Source organism: Rhagoletis pomonella, unplaced genomic scaffold, assembly GCF_013731165.1.
Source record: "Rhagoletis pomonella isolate Grant_MI unplaced genomic scaffold, Rhpom_1.0 Rhpom_scaffold_00007, whole genome shotgun sequence".
NCBI classification, from domain to species: domain Eukaryota; kingdom Metazoa; phylum Arthropoda; class Insecta; order Diptera; family Tephritidae; genus Rhagoletis; species Rhagoletis pomonella.
In genome coordinates this window covers 61,381,907-61,400,994 of record NW_023458561.1, presented here as the reverse complement: position 1 = coordinate 61,400,994, position 19,088 = coordinate 61,381,907, and the positions used below count along the sequence as shown (strand labels likewise).

The window sequence follows — 19,088 nt, the reverse complement described above, 5'->3', positions numbered from 1 at the left end:
AAATTTGGCAGCCACTTTGTATGACGACAAAATGTGATCAAATCTTTTACTAAATTAACGACACTTTTTACTCAATATCTCGGAAGCTAAATGAGGTATTCAACAATGGAGAACGCTATTTTTAAGATATTGATTAGTTTAATATGACTGCATCACTAACTAAATTTCTACAAACTATCGAAAAAATTGTAGTCAATATCTCCGAAACTAAAGGAGATATCCAAAAACTGATAACGCCAATCGAAAGTCCTTATTTCAAAATATATAACTGCACCTAGAACTAAAAATCGTCAAAATTGCGCTTACGACAATTTTTACCCAGGCGACGGTGTGTTTTCAAGTAGTTTTCATCGAAAACGTGCATAGACTTAAATGCACACGCTTGCCATGGCAGCAAGCATAAAAATTGCAAGTGCACTTCCAACTGCAAGTTCAAGAGCATTTCCACAACATCCTGAACAGCCCTTTTGTTTTTGTTCTTCTTCTTGTGCACTATTCACAATACTGTCAGTGTTGGACTTTTTTAGGTGTTCTAAACCAGCCGGCAGGACCAGATGAGGAGTGGTGATCATTGTGGAAAACACCGTTGGTGATCTGCGGCATGATGGAAGGTGAGGTTCCAAATTCAGATGTACTGATTAAGGACATATTTACAACAGCTGAAAAGTGTCTTACGGATGAAGAAAAAAATCGGCTGCGGGCACAAGATAGCCGCCTCGTGACAGAGTTTAAAGCTAAGAAGCTCGAGGAAGAGGCTCAACGTCATTGGGACATTTTCTATAAACGCAATGAAACACATTTTTTCAAAGACCGCCGTTGGACTACACGTGAGTTTGAGGAATTATTGGAAGGAACCCAGGATCGAAATGGGCAAGAGAGCTTCAGTGATGCGAAATGTCCACGGCATCTATTCGAAGTCGGTTGCGGAGTTGGAAATTTAATTTTTCCACTAATAGAAGAGCAAAAAGAAAAACATTCCGGTATACATAGTTGGTTTTATTACGCTTGCGATTTTTCACCACGCGCTATTGAATTTCTGCGTTCTAATCCACTATACGATGAGCACCGCATGTGCGCCTTCCAGTGTGACATTACCACGAAACAAATGCACGCGTACATATCAGCGTGTTCGCTGGATATTGTTACAATGATATTTGTATTATCCGCAATACATCCTGATAAATTTGCCACAGTTATAGAAAATATTTATCGGCTCCTGAAGCCGGGTGGGGTTGTGCTCTTTCGCGATTATGGACGTTACGATATGGCACAGCTGCGTTTCAAGCCAGGAAACAAGATTGCTGAAAATTTTTACATGCGCCAAGATGGAACCAGAAGTTACTTCTTTGCTGAGAATGAACTAGCAGCATTGTTTACAAATTCCGGCAAATTTGAGGTAATTGAAAACTCGTACGTTCACAGGAGAACATTGAATGTGAAACAGGGCATCGATGTGCCGCGAATTTTTTTGCAATCAAAGTTTCGGAGGAGATAATTTGGAAAATAATACAACTGATATTTTTTAAATTCAACCTCCGTAATTTATTAGTTGTATCATTATAATTAAATAATATAGATAACATTTTGTTAGGTAACATTGAATACGTACATTTAAATATACATACATACATTTATGGATTAAAATTTATAATTCTTAAAAGATTATATTTTTCGTAACTAGCTTATTGACTATTGCTTATTATTTGAACAGTAGGTAAGAGTCGTGAGAAGTTCGAAATGAAAAAATCTAATTGACTAAAACACAGAAATTTAAACTCAAAATATTAACAAGTAATTTTCAATCAGAAAACAAAACCGACTTCAATTCTCATAAAAAAATTTAAGATTATCGTTAATTTCTTCATGAACCGATGCTCGTATTTAAACCAAATTAGTATGGAACACCTTTGAGGTAACACCTTTCCTTTAAAAAAAGAATTATTGAAATCGGTTAACTTGGTCCAGAGTTATGCGGTAACTTACATACAAAAAATGTTTCGACGAATTGATAACCTTTTCCTTTTTGTTAAGTCGGTTAAAAAAAAAAATTTACATACATATCTACGAATAAATATCGCACTCTCAAATGGTTTACTACATATTTTGCAAAAAGAAGCGAATTTGTTGTGGAGCATGTAATCTTTTTGTGCTCATATGTAATATTCGTATTAGATCCATGCATATATGTATATACATACATACGTGCATATGCATATGCTTTCATTGCGAAAATAAATTATTTAAGTACACATTTGTCAAATTACTCATTCAATATCTTTCTAACAGATTTTCACATATTTCTAATTTATGAGCCTTCATTTCCATGTGAAAACATAAAAAATAGCCACACAAATACCTTAGAGTTCTTTTTTCATGTGTTATAGACCTAACTTTTAAGCCTCATTAAACCTAGTCACCACTTCTCCATTCATTCGATTTACACCTAGCAACAATTTTTTTACATGTAATTTGTTTTTGTTGTTAAACTAAGAGAATTGCAAATAGTTATTGTAATATTAAACAGCTTGAAGTAAAATTTTCGCTCAAAATACATTCATTAATAAATGCTGGAAGCATGGCCCCAACATTTGGCACAAATGCAATAATCTCTTATTGCTTTCCTGTCTGAAGAAATCGCAGCAAAACTAAAATGTCTGGAAGCCTAGATGCACTAATCCATACTCACATCTCCTACATTAGTATTGCCCCCGACAACCACGCCACCAACAATTTGCGGCATTTCAATACTCGAATCAAAGCTTTTCGTTATTAAGTCACTGCTCGTAATTGAATTCGTGTTGCTTGCTACGCTAGTATTAGTCATCACATTACCACCTCCAATACCGCCCCCATTTAGTTCACTGTCAATACTAAAGCTACCACTGCCATTCTCATTAGCAAGTAACGTTTGCATGGGCAGTAGTTCCGATGTATCCACTGTATCATAGGCTTTGCCCTTAAGGCCTGCTGAAGGACTCTTTTCAAAATCAGTTGTCGCCATATTGGAGCCCTCAGCTTGCAATTGTAGTAATGAGTTGCGTTGCGTATGTTTTTCGAATTTTCGCAGTGGAGGTTTCGGAGGCTCAATTGCTGCACCAGCACCACCACTCTTCCCATCCTTGTCTTTCTCTTTGTCTTTATCTTTATCTTTTTCTTTATCTTTAGATTTTTTAAATCCAGCAATTAACGCTTTATGTGCTTGCGCCTTAATACCTTCCATGCTTGGGCGTATGATGGAGTTACGCGATGATGTGTTTTGTGTTTGTTGTTGATCCTTAGGATCGACTTCTTCGGTAACACTAGGCAACATTGGAGGTCCTTGTGGCATGGTTAGATCCTGAACTTGTATAGGAATATCATCAGGCAACTTTTTAGTACGGAATGATGCATTCGTGATCATCGATTTCGATATGGCGGTGGTCACAGTTGTTGTTGCCGGTGTGAGTGCCACACTAAGTCCCATTGGTCCATCGCTAGGTTGACCTGAGGGGTTCGCGTGGAGTGAATTCCGCACGGCGCTTGTTACCAGTATAAGCTCCGTATACATTTCAAAACAGGCACGATGATGTATATCGTCCAATGTTTGTATGGCCACAGTTCCAAACCCATTAAACATCGCAAAGTAAATAGCATGGACCAACTCTACCAGGAATGATGAGGAAAGTGGAATGCGCGGTGTTATTGACTTGGGTACAAGTGTGCCACTCGAATCAGAACTATACAAATTATTTAATAATTTTAGTTGCTCAATTAGGAATACATATGCATTTCGTTAACTTACCCATAAGAGATTCGATGTGCGTGTTGCTTGGAGAACCCTTGATTGACTAATTGTGATGCTACGCGGCATAGATGTATTAACGCTGATTTTTGCGTAAGGCTTACTTGCTGATTGTAGCAGAACATTAATGCAGTCATTATTCGCAGTCTATTCTGAGCTGTAATAGCCTCGATCTGCGGGTGGGGCCCCCATTTAATTTCTCGATTGCAGTTCTCTTCCCATCGGCGTAAATCAGTCATCGGCAGGTTTTTTTCTTCATGATAGACCGACGCTTGCGCCAGTATTGGCATACGGAATGTGACTACCCGTTGCCCACTATCTTCTGTCGATACTTCCGCATTATAAATGCAAATAAGCAAGGTCTCGACACTTCGAGCCCCCTTTTTGTCACCACCAGCGACTGCGTGCAGGTACGTATAAATTAGCACTGGAATGAACTGTAAAGGAAATTTACGAAGTGTGTCCTCCGGAGCGCGATAAAAGGCCAACAATTGCTGGCATATGTCATGAACCAATGCTTCATGGCGTTGTCTCTCACTGAATATTGTATAAATGGCTTCAGCGATTTCAGGGTCGGTCTCATGTTCCACAGCAAAGGCCATCACTTCAGCAGGTTGACTTTGTACGCGGCGGTAATCTGCCAGCCAATCTTGAACAATTGATTCCGCCATCGTTGCTTTGCGTTTAAGTGTTGGAGTTGTTCCACAATAATTGCCGTGAAATTTACTTTCTTTGACCACTCTCACTCTTGTACAAATTCGTTAAGTTTAGTGCAGTTAATTAATAAATATGTGAAAATTAGTTTTTGACGTAACTTTTTCCGAAATCAATTTATCAATTCGTCACTGGTGCTTCTTCAGGAAAAACTAACAGTTCACAGTATACTTACAAGGTGAAGTTAAAAAGGTGTTCGCACGGGCGATTTTTCAGGCAACTTTTGCATTCAACTCACGCAGGGTTGCACGAAAAAAAAATTGAATGGCTAAAAATATCAAAATATTCGCCATAAAAAGGCGTTTGCACTGTTCAACTTTGCATTCTACTTTTGGTTGAACGGCCTTTCAACTAATCGCTTTCAACAAAGTTGGTCGCCAGCCAACATTTAGCCATTCAACTTTTTTTCGTGCAACACTGCGTGATTTAAAAGCAAAAGTTGAACGCAAAATCGCCCGTGCGAACTCCTTTTAAAAGTTATGATTTTGAATGCCAAGTATTAGAATCAAAGAACGTACATCTACTTCATATATTATATATTAATTATATAGCTTTAGATTCTTTGCTACAAGTAATTTGTTATCAGCAGCCGGATTCCAACATTTGCTATCGCTAATTTCGATCGCCAAAAATCTCTAAACGTATTGCAGGTGCTCCTAAAAACATGCAACATCTAGTTGCATGCCCGCCACATAGTAGGAATGTGATGTAAATTGATAAGCAGGTCTAATATTCTGTTCAATTGGGAGTAGGATTTTCAACATCGATTTTTCCGATATCGATATTGTATCGATTTTACATGCAATGAATTAAATCGATTCATGATATCGATAGTTTCTTAAATATCGAAAATTCCTACCACATTGCCAGATTTGCCATAACTAATTTGAAATCCATCAATATGGATCATGATCCAAATATCAAAAAAAAAACTTGAACGTACGACAGGCGCCCCACACTGTGATAAATTAACGAGTAGCCAGTAGCCCTGTTCGCGTACGCACTATCCAGGAAATCCAGTGCTAATTTTACTGGTTTTTTACTGGATGTCGTTTTTGTACGCAAACACCAGCAAAAGAGGGGAAATTGAGAGAGCAAAAATAACAGCTGAACTTGCAAGTTTTACTGGATTTCTACTGGATACATTTTTACTAGAAACTATTTGCTAGTAAGAAAAACAGCTCATCGCATGATGCTTAATGTAATTCACATTAACAAAATAATTGTTTGTGGGCTTTTAGACTTGCAATTGACAAAATAAACCTATTTAAGTATATAATAAGATGGAAAATGCTAGTTTTCTAAGTAAATTGCATCGGAAAATGACAAATTAATCAGCTGTTCTTAAAACCAGCAACCTTTTGCTGGTTTTGCGTTTTCGTACTTTCTTGCATATTTCACTCATTGGGAGTAAATATTGGCTTCCTTTCGAAATTTGGTTACTGGCAAGTTACCGGATATTTCTTGCTGGAGAATACGAAAACACAACTAGTGATAATTTTTTTCGATATGTGGTTAGTTATTTTTGCTGAGCGCTGCGTTACCTGATCACCGCAGTTGTTTCTAGTAGTGTTGTCACCACTACACACCACCACAGTTCAATTTATAAAATTAATCCAACTTTTTTAGTCTGACTTTATACACGGCAAACTTACCAAAAGTTACCAAAATAAAAAAAGTTGCCAAGTTACCAAGAATTCAAAAAGTTACCTATTTTGATCACATGTGAACGAATGTGGCAACCGTGCTGAAAATAGTTGCGTTCGATAACAAAATTAGCCAACACCAGCCAACAATCAAAATCAAGAGAGTAAGCGAAAATTCTCTCCCAAAGAGATGAAAAAGCAAAAACGTAAACGAACAGGAAATTAGCCATTACTTGCAAAAACCGGAAGAAGAAGACACACCAGCTGACTTTGTTTATGTTTTATTCGTAAACAAACTGATATTCATGTTGCCTCCATAGAAGAAAACAGGAAAGTGAACGTTCAATGTTCGCCAGGAGCATTTCTAGAAGTAAAAAATAGTTGGCGCTATTATAAAGTTACATAGCAGGCAGCCAAAAAGCATATAAATACCAAAACTCGGAAAGTGCAATTTTGTTTGTTTACAGAAATTGCAACCGTATGTTTTGTGATCTTATGTTTTCATGTTGGATAATTTTTGCTGACTAAAATTTTGCCAGTACAAAATGAACGCTTCTCTTGCATCAAAATGAACGCTTGCTCTCTCAATTTTTGTGTGTTGGATAATTTTTTGTCGTTATCGAACGCCATGCAGTAAAAATTTGGAAACTATTCAAATTTTTGACTTGTCGAACGCACCTAATGTCGATTATTACAGCAGGAAGCAGAAACGTGCGGCATCCCCATTCCACCTTACGTCAGTATAACAGCTGATCATGTTTTGCCTATTCTGTGAATAGTGAAGGAGACTGAGAAGAAGAAGAAAACGGAGGAAATAAATGACCGATTGTGAAAACAAAAAGGATATATTTATAAAAACAATTGCATCCTAGTTTGGTGTGTCACATGGAAGATGTTAGCTGATGACATTGTAGATATCGATGACGATACAACTGTGATACAAGAAAAGCACATACTAAGAACTAAAGGGAAATGTAGTAAGTACAATTCAGTTAATGCAATGTAATTGCTCTTATTTTCTTCATTTGTAGAAGCCTATTTACGTAGCACTGACATATACCTTGAACTGAAAACAAAACCCCGTTTCGGCAAATGCAGAGGTGTAGGCGAATCAGAATGGAAATTTCAATATCCGATGGAGCGGAAGCCTATTGAGAAACCACCAGTAGTTTACAGTACAATTTCTAGTGATATATGGTACCATGTGGCGGATCACATTCCACCTGAATATGTTCAAACGTTCGCTTTAATATGCCGTCAAACCGCGGATTTCGTCAACACTCGCAGATTTTGGAATACCATTTACAAAAAATACTGCCTTAAATTCGATACTGATAGCAGTTGGATTCTTGAATTGCCTGAACACTTGCAGGCCCATAGTATACGCGACAGCGATAAAGCCACTATGAGAGCCAGTGTGGTAGAAGCGCTCTTTCGTACCTATCCACCATTATCAGATCGAATCAAACAAGGATATTCTCTTGATAAGCTACTTGGATCCACATACGAATCTTCCTGGCATGAGCAAGAAAATTGTGTTTGGGTTATGTGCTACAAGTTTCGTCAGAAAAATGTAGCTGAAGCCAAACAAGTTAAAGATTTTGCTGAAATCTTTCCAAGTATAGCCGAGACCGATGACTGGGAGACATTGGCGGAAAATTCAGCATGGTGCCGAAAGCATTACGTTGTCAAGGAAAAACACGTCAATGATGGCATCAGTTTGTTGGTAATACGTTGCGAACGTTTCATACCATTTCCCAACCAATTGCTTTATGAAAACGGCGGATCACGTGTTATGCTTTCGGCGACCCGACAAATGCTTGCTAAAGATATGTGTGGCACAAATTTAGAGCTAGATTTTGGTGGCCGCTCAAGCAAAGTCGTTACCACAGTCAAATATCCTAAAGTTGTAAGTTGTAAAGTTTACCCTTGGTGGCACCCTGATTTCCGCAAATATGTTAAATGAAGTCGTTTAATAAAAAAATACTTAATGTTGTAAGTAAAGTTCTATAGTGCGTATGACTGAATATTATTTTAAATTAATTAAATTCCTGTTGTTATTTTGTTCATGGAAGTCATTCAACTTATATATAGGTATTTTGCTTTAAGACGATCTTAAAAGTATTTAAATGAAGCAACTTGAGCTCTTTTTGTATTATAGAGCTATGTATGTACATGCTGATGTATTTAAAAAAAAAAACTATGGTATTTTATAAAAAAAAATATATATACTGATAACAGTAATCGATACAATGTGATAAATCGGGCGATAATTTCCTGCGTCTATTATTATTGCGACCTCCATGTAAGAAGAAGCAGTAATGAAAATATTTTTGTTTGCGTGGACAAGAATTTGGAAAATTAACTCCCTAAAATGAATGTAAGCGAAATTATTTTTATTATATCGTCTTTACCTGTATATTACTATTCTCGCAAATTAGGAAGCCGATATTCCGATTGATATACACACCTTAAAGCTGCAGGATTGGTTGGTAAGCAGAAGGATTGTGCCCAAAACTATTCAGAAAAATATCAAGGAGATACGCTCCAAGATTTCAAATGCACTTCAAGATATGCCAGCAAATGACCAGTTGATCAAACTGTTGTCCGGAACAAGTAAGTAGATTAGAGCCATACGATGGAAGAATAGTTTAAATATATGTAAATTTATGCACCAATATCCGTCGCAGATATAAACTACTACCATTGCAAGGAGATCGTGGAGACACTGAAACAAACGGAAAAGGAAACAAAAAGCGTGTTTGGCACATATGGCAGTCAAAGAATGAAGGACTGGCAGGAGATATTACGTTTATATGAAAAAGATAATGTCTACCTTGCAGAAGCTGCGCAGATTTATGTACGTAATGTTAATTATGAGGTGCCTGGAATTCGAAAGCAAATGACAAAATTAGAACAGCAAAGTGATGAATGTTTGAAACGTGTTCAAGATCTTGGCAAACCAGAAACACAATTGCTGGCCGAACACGCAGCTCTATTGCAACAACTAGGCATTAAGGGCGAAAACTTACGAGAAGAGTTCTTACAAGTAATGGGTAATTTACCCGACATGTATACACATTCGATTCGCAATATTGGAAAATTGCAAGAAGCCATAGATTTATTCTCAGAAGGAAGTGACAAAATTAGTTTACCAATATTGCGACATCTTATCGAGTTCGGGAATACAACCGTCTATCAATACATCCACAAAGAAGCGCCCCTAACAGTTGAAGAGCCGACAGTTAAACTCAACTTTAGTGAAGATAATGTTGTTACAAGTGCCACGGGTGAAAACGAGATCGATTTTGGAGGTGATGAAAATGGAGGCACTTCATCTACAATATCCGCAGAAATTATCGATTTTGGTGACATCACTTTGGAAGGCAACAATAGCTCCATAGCGGAAGGTGATGCAGTAGAATCGGACGGCAACGGTGTGGATATTGACTGGGGGATCGAGGGCGCACCTAGTGATGTAGTGGAGATAAATTTTGACATTCCAATTGAAGAATATGGAATCGTGGTTCAGGGCGCAGGTATGGATGGAGGCATAGCAAAAGGTAGAATTTTTAAATTTACGGTCTTTAAAAAAATTAATATTTAAGTAAACTCTATAATTAGGTGAACAAGCTTTTACAATTCTGGATTCACCATCGTACCGTGATCGTTTTCTGGACGAGATTTATGAACTTGATTCATTCTTACGCATGCGTTTGTATGAGCTTAATCAACTGGATTCGTCGAGCAACATTATGTTCTCGCTGATGGATAGCATTTCTACATACGACGCAGAAAGTATACGAAAAATGCTAACGAATATCGAACAGATTTTAGTGGAAGTACTAAGCGACCAAACGCGTCATCTATTCCAACTTAAACATTCGCCGAAGTATGCTGATTTATTAGCAACTAAGTTGAAACAAATGACAAAAGCTGTGGATAAAATACGTGACTCTAAAGAGGTTTTAAAGAAACGTTCTGCGGAGTTGATGAAGCAGCGTGTTGATTTGAATCCAGTGCTAGCTGAGCTAATACTACAAACTAAAAGGCTGCAATTGAACATTGAAAATGATATATCTAAACGCTACAAAAATCGTGTTGTTAACTTGATGGGAGGAGTAAATTGAAGCAATGTCCTTTACGTGTTAGCAAGAAAAAATATATACTTTAATTTAATTAAACTCGCAAATGATACAGTTTTCAAATTAAATTGGATAGATATTGGTACCTAACTGTGCATACATATGGGTGCTTACGCCGACTTAAGAAACAATCGAGTGATATATGTGTTCGTCTGGATTGTCGGGAAGCTGGCTTTGGTATAATGCGGCATCACTTTTATTTAAACGACAAGGACTTTTTTGACAAGCACGCGTACCTACTGCAATACCAGATTACGTTTCTATAATCCGTTATTGAATGAAAACTGCGAAAACAACGATTGGCAATTTTTTCCGTTCAACACCCTGTACATAGTGTAGTGCATTCCAATGATTTCCGGTGTGCATTCCAGAAAAATTCCAGCAAGTTTGACATTCCATTTTGAACTGACATCCCAATTTATTTATTAACGCCAGGCGAATTTATACAAGGTGGTATTAAAGGCCCTACACACGCATTGATTTATCGGCCAACCAGTTGACCAACCTACTTAACGAAATTCCCTACAAACGCACCAACCAGTTGGCCGATTTCACTTGAGTGAGAGTTTTTGAACTGTGAAAAACACAACCGCATTGTCAAACTTTTAAGCTACGCTAGGAATGTTTCTCATTTTTATGTATTGGTTATTGCTACCGCCTCGTTTTCACAAATTAGACGCATTTTCACTAGCGAAATGAACTGAGAAACACATGTTAACGTTAATGCGCCGTTAAAAAAATGAAATCGTATTTTAGGTTGCCAACTTGTCTACACACAGAGCAATAATTTTGCCAACCTGCCTCAAAAATCAAAAATTTTTGATTTTCTCCTACCTGACGAACTACTTGACAAAGGCTTGCCAACTTGCCTACACACGGCTTATTTACCACCAACTTCTAGCGGTTGGCCAGCAGATTGGCCGATAAATCAATCTGTGTGTAGCAGGGATGGAAAATTAAATTTTCTAATTGTACCTAATTTGTAAAAGAAATTGTAACTGGAAGTAGATAAATGTACCGAAAAAATAAGTATGCGCCTTTGTTCGCAGTCTATCCTTCGTTCGAAAACAGGTTCTATCGTCGATTCTTGCTTTGATGCAATCAACTATAAGAAAAATAAGTAAGGATTTTATGTAGAATTATTCGGCAACGTTTCAAATGTACTTAAAATGGGGCGATTGTACCGATTGTACTTTCAAATTAACATTGGGCTGAAAAAAGTACAATTGTACCTACTTTTCCATCACTGGTGTGTAGGGCCTTTTACTGGCGAATTTAGATATTCGCCGCGGTGCTGCTTAATGTCAAAATGATGTGTTTGTTGTAATATGAATTCGTCTTGTTTACAACAAACACATCATTTTGACATTAGAAAGTACCGCGGCGAAAATCTAAACTCGCCAGTAACACCACCTTGTATAAATTCGCCTTGATTGAACGTTTTTCATTCTGTTTAGATTTTAGCTAGTTCAGTCTTTGTTTTTCATTGCATCTCGCTATATATAAAAATCCAATAAGTCCGAGCATAAGGAACTAAAATTTTCTAGTAACTATTTAAGGACAAAAAGCACAATCGACGCAAATTAAATTGTATACCCATGATTTACTAATTTCATTCACCCAAGTTGTGTTCGTGCGGGAGCATTAAAATTCACTAAAAGCCCGAAAATTGTGCATGTATTTATAAAATTGTAACGAAATTGAACAACTACTATTGATCAAAAGTGTGCGACAACATAATCGGGGATAACCTTAGCGAAAGGAAAATTATTGTACAAAAAAAATCCGAAAGGGAGAAACCCAAAATTACAGCGCAAGCAGCAAGCGGAAAGCAATACGACGGCGGCGTGGAAAACTTCAACGTTTAGCTACGCTTGCACACTTTAGGCAGCGCTGCCAGCGTCAAGTTGAAGGATAAATTATAAAAATATATATATACATATATACACTTCCATACACAGTAAAATTTTGCACAGTACAAGACGCTGAACGCGACATTAATAAAATAGAAAGGATGGCCTCTAATTTGCGTCAAATCCCGTTGACCTGCAGTGGTCATACGCGCCCCGTAGTGCATGTGGATTTTAGTGACATTTGCGAGAGCGGTTACTTTCTCATTTCGGCGTGTAAAGGTAATTACATATTTTAAGTGTGTAAAAATTGCTGATTTTATATTGTTACAACATTTTTGTAGGATAAAAATGCTTCAGAATTTTTTCTAAATAAAGGCATTTTTGTGTCTATAGGACGGTGTAAGCTATGTTCAGGAAAAATAAATTGAGGTGAAGCTTCGATCTGCTGCCCTAAAGCTCAGGAAAGCAAGATGAGGAAAATAGTAGCATTTAAGTTTAAATTTATCTCGTTTTGAAATCATTGCCCAAGGCAAGCCTTGACCTACATACACTTGATGACGTTGAAATTGATTAGGTAAAGCAAAAGGTTTACAATCATAACGAAACCAGTTATGACTTTTGTTCTGCCCTATCTGCGATAAGTACCTTTATATTATGCCTATACATACATATGTACGAACATACATCCATTTAGCCCAGCCGGTTGATTGTCTAGCATTTGCTTAATATTGAATTATACATGCTGTAAGGCAATCAGTTCAAAAGATCGCTAACTGTTCGTGGCCTCCATCGATGCTCTGACTTGCCTGGGTCGCGAAATGTTTAACGAAAGACTTTACATTGCTTACTGCTTTGTGCTTGGCTGCAGAATACTCAGCTACAGTTTGTTCAGTTTCTCGATCGCTCGTTGCCGCATATCACTTGTTGTGAGTTTTGCTCATACGGGAAGTACCTTGAAGTTGTCGCTTGTTTTTTTGCTTTGCCATTTTTGTTGCTGTTTGTTTGTCTATTTGTTATTTTTGTTTATTTTATTGTACATACATGCAATCAATTTTAATTATTGTAGAACATGTTCTTCACTTTGTTACTATTACTTTACTTATTTAAACTGATAAAAGCTGGAATTGCGTTATTATTAATTAGGGATGGTTTATTATAGTATACAAAACTTTTTGCCAAGTTTGTACATTTACCTATATATACATACGTTTTTGCATGGCAAAGTGGACAAATGTAGGCTAAAGTGGTCCAAAAATGTATGTAAAAAAAATAAGGTCGGATTTTTAATGCCGGCACCCCCTAGGATTGTTCTATATTGAAAAAAATTATACAACTATTTTTTTATTTTGAAAAAAAAAATAGGGAGTGCTCAAAGCGCTCAAAGTTTTCCGTGTATTTTATATGGAGGAAAAACAACTTTTCATAGAAATAGTGTAGAATTCTTGAAAATCAACAGTTTTCGATCGGAAAACTTTTCTTATCTTCAGGAGATTCCCAGTAATAATACGCAATTTTCTCTTTAACCATTTTTTCATAGTAACTATATTTTATAGGTCCTCCAAAACTCATAGAAAATGCAATGAAAAAATCTTTAATCATAAAAAATGGTTAAATAAACAATTGCATATTAATACTGGAAGTCTCCTGAAGAGAACCACAGTTTTCCGATTGAAAAATATTGATTTTTAAGAGTTTTATACCATTTCTACGAAAAATGGTTTTTTCTCCATATAAAATACATGGAAAACTTTGAGCGCTGTGAGCACCCCCTAAATATTTTTTGATTTCAAAATAAAAAAATAGGGGTATATTTTTTCGATATAGAACAATCCTAGGGGGTGCCGGCATTAAAATTCCAACTTAATTTTTTTGGCTCTCAATGTTATATTGAATATACAAAATATGCAATGTTTATGGTTGCAATGTTTCACAACTCAGCATATGAAAACAGATTAAATACTGCAGTAGAACAGTATCCAAACATTGTATTGGTACGTTTTGGAAGTCAGCCGTTTGTTCACAGTGACATTAGAGGCCTTTATAAGGGAGTAAATTTTGTCAAGAGCATACGTTTGTAGGAATTTAATAATATTATTCGAGGAGCTTTCTCCAAAATTTATGAGAAACGTTTTTACAATGATATTAATAAAAGCCGAAGCTTTAATTTAGGCTTGTAGACAACTCAACTTTTAGACAACTCAACTATTTATTGTTATTACCGTTCACAACTGTTTTCACTTGACTGTAGCCATTGAAAAAGTCGGCAATTCGATACAAATTTCGATATTTTAATACTATTGTTTTTTTTTTTAATTATATTAAAATAATGAACAGCAATAAAATAGAAATCAGTTATGTATTATGTTTTACCGATGAGCCCAAGGATGCTGGTGCCAGACAACTGACAGACAACTATGTTTTCAAAGTTGAGTTGAGTTGTGTCCCACAATACCAATTTACAACTTACAACTCAACTATCTTCAAAGTTGTGAATCATAATAGGGGCACTAGATGTTTAGATACATATAATAAAAATAGTTTTCGTTTTATTTATAATTAATGATTTAAATAATAGAGCAAATCATTCCATTTAATCTTAATACAAAATTTGAATCAAGTCAATTTTCTTAGTGTACACACACTCGTACATTTCCTAATTGCAATAATTTGTTTATATATGTATTTTTCCAAACATGTTTCTTTGTTGTGCGTAACAGTTATGCTAACAATGCAACACAACTGAGTGCATATGAAATTGCAATTAAACAACAACAATCGACGATCAGGTAGGTAGTCAGATCGATAAATAAAGAGAATTTATAATAAAAACGCCTGTTCACCTTGATTTAGAATGTCTACACGATTAACAAACAATGTGCGCGAAATTTCAACGCCGACTGCACGTCGACAACAACAGCGATATGCTATTAAAATAACAATATCCGGCGAATGCGCAGCTGCAAGCAGATTTTAGAGACATAAATTGCTGTAATATGCAATGTACATACAATGAAAATGCGAAAGTGCTGTATAAAATGTAGAATAATGGGGGCGTTTATATAGGATACGTAAATTTAATTATGTACATACTTTGAAATATATTTCAAATCTAACGCTAATCGTTAGTTATATAGATTTTTTGATGCAACCTATTGGAGCATTATAATAGGAATATTAAAAACCGGCATTCTTTTCATTTACTATAATCTAAAAAAAAAAAAATTAAAAACATCAAATTACTCGAAATAAATACACATTTCCTTTCAGGCTCTACTGGTAATAATAGGTCTCGGTATGTATTCCTACATGAAAATGGCAGCTGTGGTTTAACATTAAATTACATGTACATATACTTACATATAAATTATGAAATATGAAAAATTTCCAATAGTTGTTTACTAATTTAAAATGATGTAGAACAAGTTTGTATTATCAAACAGTAACTTTATTAAAATTCCTATAATTCCAATCCCTACATCTCGATTTGAGGATTCTCTAAGTGCAATTTATATTCCATCCATTCTGCCATACGTTTGACGCTCTGGTTATGTGGCAGCAACGTGGATTCATACAATTTTCGAACAAAACATTTCGGGCTGGCACACTACACTGCACTCACTTGCTTACATTGTATGTATAGCTGCCACCAATCGCGTAATCGGCTCACCAGCCAGCCAGTCAGTCGCACTCAGGTCGTTGGCATTGATGCAGTCATTGAGTCAAGGTTGCTTCCGCTTTTTTTGTTTGGCGACGACTGCTTGCGTGTTGCACTTTTTGCTGTAGTATGCGGTGTTCGTTGCTTCGCCGATTTCTGTAGTTTATTTTATTTTGTATTACACTTTTGTAATACGCATGTTTTGTATGTGTGTATGTATGCGCATTGCCTGTATGTATTTTAGTTTTTAATTTTTTTGCCCAATCGTTTGTTGAATATTTTTGCTGGACAGGATTTCAATGTCGGAGTTGACCTTGTTGATTCTTTCCTTTATAGATTGCAAAGAGTTCAATGTTCAAGGTTTGTTTTCGAAGGAGATTATAAATAGAAAAGTTATTTAAAGCTTAAGAGATTTCTTGAGACGATAAACCAATTTCTTCAGCGTTGCGTTTTCATCAATCGACTCCTTCGTATTTAACTTTTGAATATATTAACGACTTATATCTGGATTGAACCACTTTGGATGTTTCAATATTGATATACCAATACGAAAATTTGCAGGTCTCAAATCCATTTTTTTTTTAAGTAAACAGCGCCACCGAGTTTACTTTATTAAATTTTTTTAAATTGTTTTCATTCCAGATGGCAGTCCTATGCTGCGACAAGGCGATACCGGAGATTGGGTGGGCACGTTCGAGGGGCACAAGGGCGCCGTTTGGGGTGTGGCGCTGAACAAGAATGCCACTTTGGCCGCGTCTGGTGCGGCTGACTTTACTGGAAAAGTTTGGAACGCCGTTACGGGCGGTGAAATCCACAGTTTTCAACATAAGCATATTGTGAAAACAGTTGCATTTGATAGAAACTCCGAGAACATTGTCACTGGCAGCAATGAGAAATTGGTGAGAGTTTTTAATTTGGAGCAACCGAATGCTGAGCCGGAAATGTATGCTGGACATTCCGGTGCTTTGAAACGGGCACTCTTCTGCCGCGATGATAAATGTATTTTGTCGGCAGCTGAGGATAAAACCGTACGTTTGTGGGATCGTTTAACTGGCAATGAGATACAGCGACTACAATTTCCTCACAATCCAAACAGCTTAGAAATATCAGCTGATAACCACATTCTGACCATAACACATGGCTCGACCATCAGCTTCTGGGAGGTGGACACAATGAAAAAGCTGAAAGAGGTGAAAGTGCCGACAAATGTATCGTCGGCTAGTTTACATCCAGACAAACATGTGTTTGTGTGTGGTGGTGAAGATTTTAAAATGTATAAATTTGATTATATAACTGGTAATGAGATTGGTAAGTTGTACTAATATAGAGTATGGCAGCCAATTGTTTTTCTTCTAGTATTTATGTTTGCTTTCTTTTTCTTCTCTAGAATCTTTTAAAGGACATTTTGGTCCTGTACATTCGGTCAAGTTTAGTCCAGATGGTGAACTCTATGCCAGTGGCTCTGAAGATGGCACGTTACGACTTTGGCAGACAACTGTGGGCAAGACCTACGGTCTCTGGAAGTGCACTGAACCAGGAGAATTGAATAATTCAATGAATTCACCTCGCGAAGTACATGCCAACTAAGGACAAATTTGTTAATTGATTTGACGTAGACGGATTTGTGTACACAGCCAAAAACTGCAGACCGATACAGCATCAAGAATAAAATGAATCTTAGCAATTTTTAATTAAGCAATGTCTTCACTGGATTTTAAGCAACACAATTACTTTTCATAACAATATATTATTTCATAAGAAACCATACACGAGTGAATGATTTTGGACATTTTTTAAAAGAAAACAAAAATAATATGAGAAAGTGAAAATTACGGCTTTTGTATTAACATTTACTTCAACAATATTAATTAGCTGGCAAAATACTGAATTTAAAATGCGTATTATGCAAAGAACTTAAAATTGTTTTATAATTTTTACTTAATGATTGTAAATCGAAGGGTTGAGCATATTTTAATATGTAATACAATAAGTTATTTCGAATAAATACGTACACATTTTCATACGTGGTATTCATATTTGCTTTTCTTTAAATGTAGGCCAATACTCCGGGATAGGCTTTATACATGAGTTCCTGTCGCCCAACCATGCAGATATATTGTGTTAAAATTTAGTAGACTATCTCCTTGGCTTATTTCTGGCCTCTGTTGTAGATGATCGAACCAGCGTGATAGGTTTAAGTAGTTCTCTTTCTCGAGGGGCGTAAGGGATTTCTAAAAGGGGAATAATCGATCAAACTAAATATAAGATATTGGTGGTGAACGATACAATTTTATATGTAAAAATTTTGGACAAAGTTATATAAAATTTACCGAAAGGAGCGATTCAGATTGTTAATATTGGGTTAAAAAGGTTTGAATGTATGCGCTCGCCCATTCTTTTTATATCAGGTGATACTAGTAGCAATCTCAAGAATTTCATAGAGACCACAAGAGTAAATCCTAAAGGCGTCTTTCAATCGTTATAGCTGTTGTGTTTCGAATGCTTCCGAGTTAAAGTTCTTATTAACAAGATACTCACCACTAAATCGTAGATTGCAAAGAATATAGCTAAGTCCGATATAGTTATGAAATAACCCACTAAATACGATTTAGTGGTGAAAAGTTTATTGAAATCACGCAGCAGTTGCTGTGAGATGTGCTTGTCCTTGGAGCCTGGTGCCACATACAATACTGCAAATTCAATCCACTGATAGACTTCAGCGCTGATTTCTCGAGTTGCTGCACTGTTTAATGCTATCTCAGATTTTGATTCTTGTGCAAGATTATTTAGAATAGTGGCAAAGCCCGAAACAGTTTTACTATTTTTTGTGCGAGTTACTACCTAAAATATAATAAAAAAAAATTAGCAAAAATATGTATATAGCGATACTGAAGACAGTACCTTTTCTGAATTCAATTTTACATCGCCAGCTGGTACTCCGAGGGAGTTGGCGATTTTGGTTATTGTCTCAACTTCGTACATTTTGAATTTTTTGGAAAAAATGCTATTTGTTTTTATTTATTAACCAGAAAATGGACAATTGTGAAGTTTTCTCGCCTTTCCACGTGAAGATAAATATTTACTAACAGCTGTTTAACGAGCTTTGCCAGATTGTTTAAATGCTGGCGGGCGCTTTTATTTATGCGGTGATACCATCTTTGAACGAAGAAATCGTAGTGAAAATTATTTCGTTCGCCGTGCTATTTGTAAGTGAACGAAGAATTATTTGTTCGCGTTGCGCCTACACTAGTGGGTTACGAAAATGTGCTCAATGAAATTAAAATAAATATTTTA

The 19,088-nt window shown here is 36.3% G+C and overlaps 6 protein-coding genes across 11 annotated transcripts; 4 read left to right on the top strand and 2 right to left on the bottom strand.

Moving 5' to 3' along the window:
• Positions 1-469: 469 nt before the first annotated feature.
• On the top strand, positions 470-1,680 carry LOC118743250 (tRNA N(3)-methylcytidine methyltransferase METTL6). Its single transcript, XM_036475813.1, has one exon. It carries the CDS (start codon positions 602-604, stop codon positions 1,493-1,495), a length of 894 nt encoding a protein of 297 aa, XP_036331706.1. The 5' UTR covers positions 470-601; the 3' UTR covers positions 1,496-1,680.
• A 175-nt stretch (positions 1,681-1,855) lies between these two features.
• Positions 1,856-4,651, bottom strand: LOC118743249 (hyccin). Its single transcript, XM_036475812.1, has 2 exons — positions 3,782-4,651; positions 1,856-3,716 (listed from the first exon to the last, which is right to left on the bottom strand). The coding sequence occupies exons 1-2, from the start codon at positions 4,450-4,452 to the stop codon at positions 2,672-2,674; spliced, it is 1,716 nt and encodes a 571-aa protein (XP_036331705.1). The 5' UTR covers positions 4,453-4,651; the 3' UTR covers positions 1,856-2,671.
• A 2,223-nt stretch (positions 4,652-6,874) lies between these two features.
• On the top strand, positions 6,875-8,184 carry LOC118743245. Of its 2 annotated transcripts, none has more exons than XM_036475806.1 (2): positions 6,875-7,118; positions 7,173-8,184. In XM_036475806.1, the coding sequence occupies exons 1-2, from the start codon at positions 7,034-7,036 to the stop codon at positions 8,105-8,107; spliced, it is 1,020 nt and encodes a 339-aa protein (XP_036331699.1). In that variant the 5' UTR covers positions 6,875-7,033; the 3' UTR covers positions 8,108-8,184. The 2 variants fall into 2 exon arrangements, with proteins under 2 accessions (XP_036331699.1, XP_036331700.1); XM_036475807.1 differs by having other exon boundaries at positions 7,024-7,115.
• Positions 8,185-8,423: 239 nt separating this feature from the next.
• On the top strand, positions 8,424-10,333 carry LOC118743244 (CDK5RAP3-like protein). The gene is made up of 4 exons (XM_036475805.1): positions 8,424-8,521; positions 8,583-8,757; positions 8,832-9,704; positions 9,766-10,333. The coding sequence occupies exons 1-4, from the start codon at positions 8,516-8,518 to the stop codon at positions 10,269-10,271; spliced, it is 1,560 nt and encodes a 519-aa protein (XP_036331698.1). The 5' UTR covers positions 8,424-8,515; the 3' UTR covers positions 10,272-10,333.
• Positions 10,334-11,692: 1,359 nt separating this feature from the next.
• Positions 11,693-17,815, top strand: LOC118743247 (serine-threonine kinase receptor-associated protein). Its single transcript, XM_036475808.1, has 3 exons — positions 11,693-12,418; positions 16,437-17,102; positions 17,182-17,815. The coding sequence occupies exons 1-3, from the start codon at positions 12,301-12,303 to the stop codon at positions 17,379-17,381; spliced, it is 984 nt and encodes a 327-aa protein (XP_036331701.1). The 5' UTR covers positions 11,693-12,300; the 3' UTR covers positions 17,382-17,815.
• Positions 15,563-18,890, bottom strand: LOC118743248 (eukaryotic translation elongation factor 1 epsilon-1). Of its 5 annotated transcripts, XR_004993442.1 has the most exons (4): positions 18,696-18,889; positions 18,333-18,635; positions 17,807-18,025; positions 15,563-16,122 (listed from the first exon to the last, which is right to left on the bottom strand). XR_004993442.1 is itself a non-coding variant. In XM_036475810.1 (3 exons), the coding sequence occupies exons 1-3, from the start codon at positions 18,774-18,776 to the stop codon at positions 16,042-16,044; spliced, it is 465 nt and encodes a 154-aa protein (XP_036331703.1). In that variant the 5' UTR covers positions 18,777-18,890; the 3' UTR covers positions 15,563-16,041. The 5 variants fall into 5 exon arrangements, 2 of the variants coding, with proteins under 2 accessions (XP_036331703.1, XP_036331702.1); XM_036475810.1 differs by lacking the exon at positions 17,807-18,025 and having other exon boundaries at positions 18,696-18,890; XM_036475809.1 differs by lacking the exon at positions 15,563-16,122 and having other exon boundaries at positions 17,701-18,025.
• Positions 18,891-19,088: the final 198 nt, after the last annotated feature.

Coding starts and splice junctions, on each gene's coding strand:
- LOC118743250 (XM_036475813.1), top strand. CDS start 602: ATGATGGAAGGTGAGGTTCCAAATTCAGATGTACTGATTAAGGACATA.
- LOC118743249 (XM_036475812.1), bottom strand. CDS start 4,452: ATGGCGGAATCAATTGTTCAAGATTGGCTGGCAGATTACCGCCGCGTA. Junction 3,717..3,781: donor GCACATCGAATCTCTTATGG/GTAAGTTAACGA, acceptor TAATTTGTATAG/TTCTGATTCGAGTGGCACAC.
- LOC118743245 (XM_036475806.1), top strand. CDS start 7,034: ATGTTAGCTGATGACATTGTAGATATCGATGACGATACAACTGTGATA. Junction 7,119..7,172: donor AAGAACTAAAGGGAAATGTA/GTAAGTACAATT, acceptor CTTCATTTGTAG/AAGCCTATTTACGTAGCACT.
- LOC118743244 (XM_036475805.1), top strand. Junction 8,758..8,831: donor CAAACTGTTGTCCGGAACAA/GTAAGTAGATTA, acceptor TATCCGTCGCAG/ATATAAACTACTACCATTGC. Junction 9,705..9,765: donor GGATGGAGGCATAGCAAAAG/GTAGAATTTTTA, acceptor CTCTATAATTAG/GTGAACAAGCTTTTACAATT.
- LOC118743247 (XM_036475808.1), top strand. CDS start 12,301: ATGGCCTCTAATTTGCGTCAAATCCCGTTGACCTGCAGTGGTCATACG. Junction 12,419..16,436: donor TCTCATTTCGGCGTGTAAAG/GTAATTACATAT, acceptor TTTTCATTCCAG/ATGGCAGTCCTATGCTGCGA. Junction 17,103..17,181: donor TATAACTGGTAATGAGATTG/GTAAGTTGTACT, acceptor TTTCTTCTCTAG/AATCTTTTAAAGGACATTTT.
- LOC118743248 (XM_036475809.1), bottom strand. CDS start 18,776: ATGTACGAAGTTGAGACAATAACCAAAATCGCCAACTCCCTCGGAGTA. Junction 18,636..18,695: donor TAAAATTGAATTCAGAAAAG/GTACTGTCTTCA, acceptor ATTATATTTTAG/GTAGTAACTCGCACAAAAAA. Junction 18,026..18,332: donor TTGCAATCTACGATTTAGTG/GTGAGTATCTTG, acceptor TTCCCCTTTTAG/AAATCCCTTACGCCCCTCGA.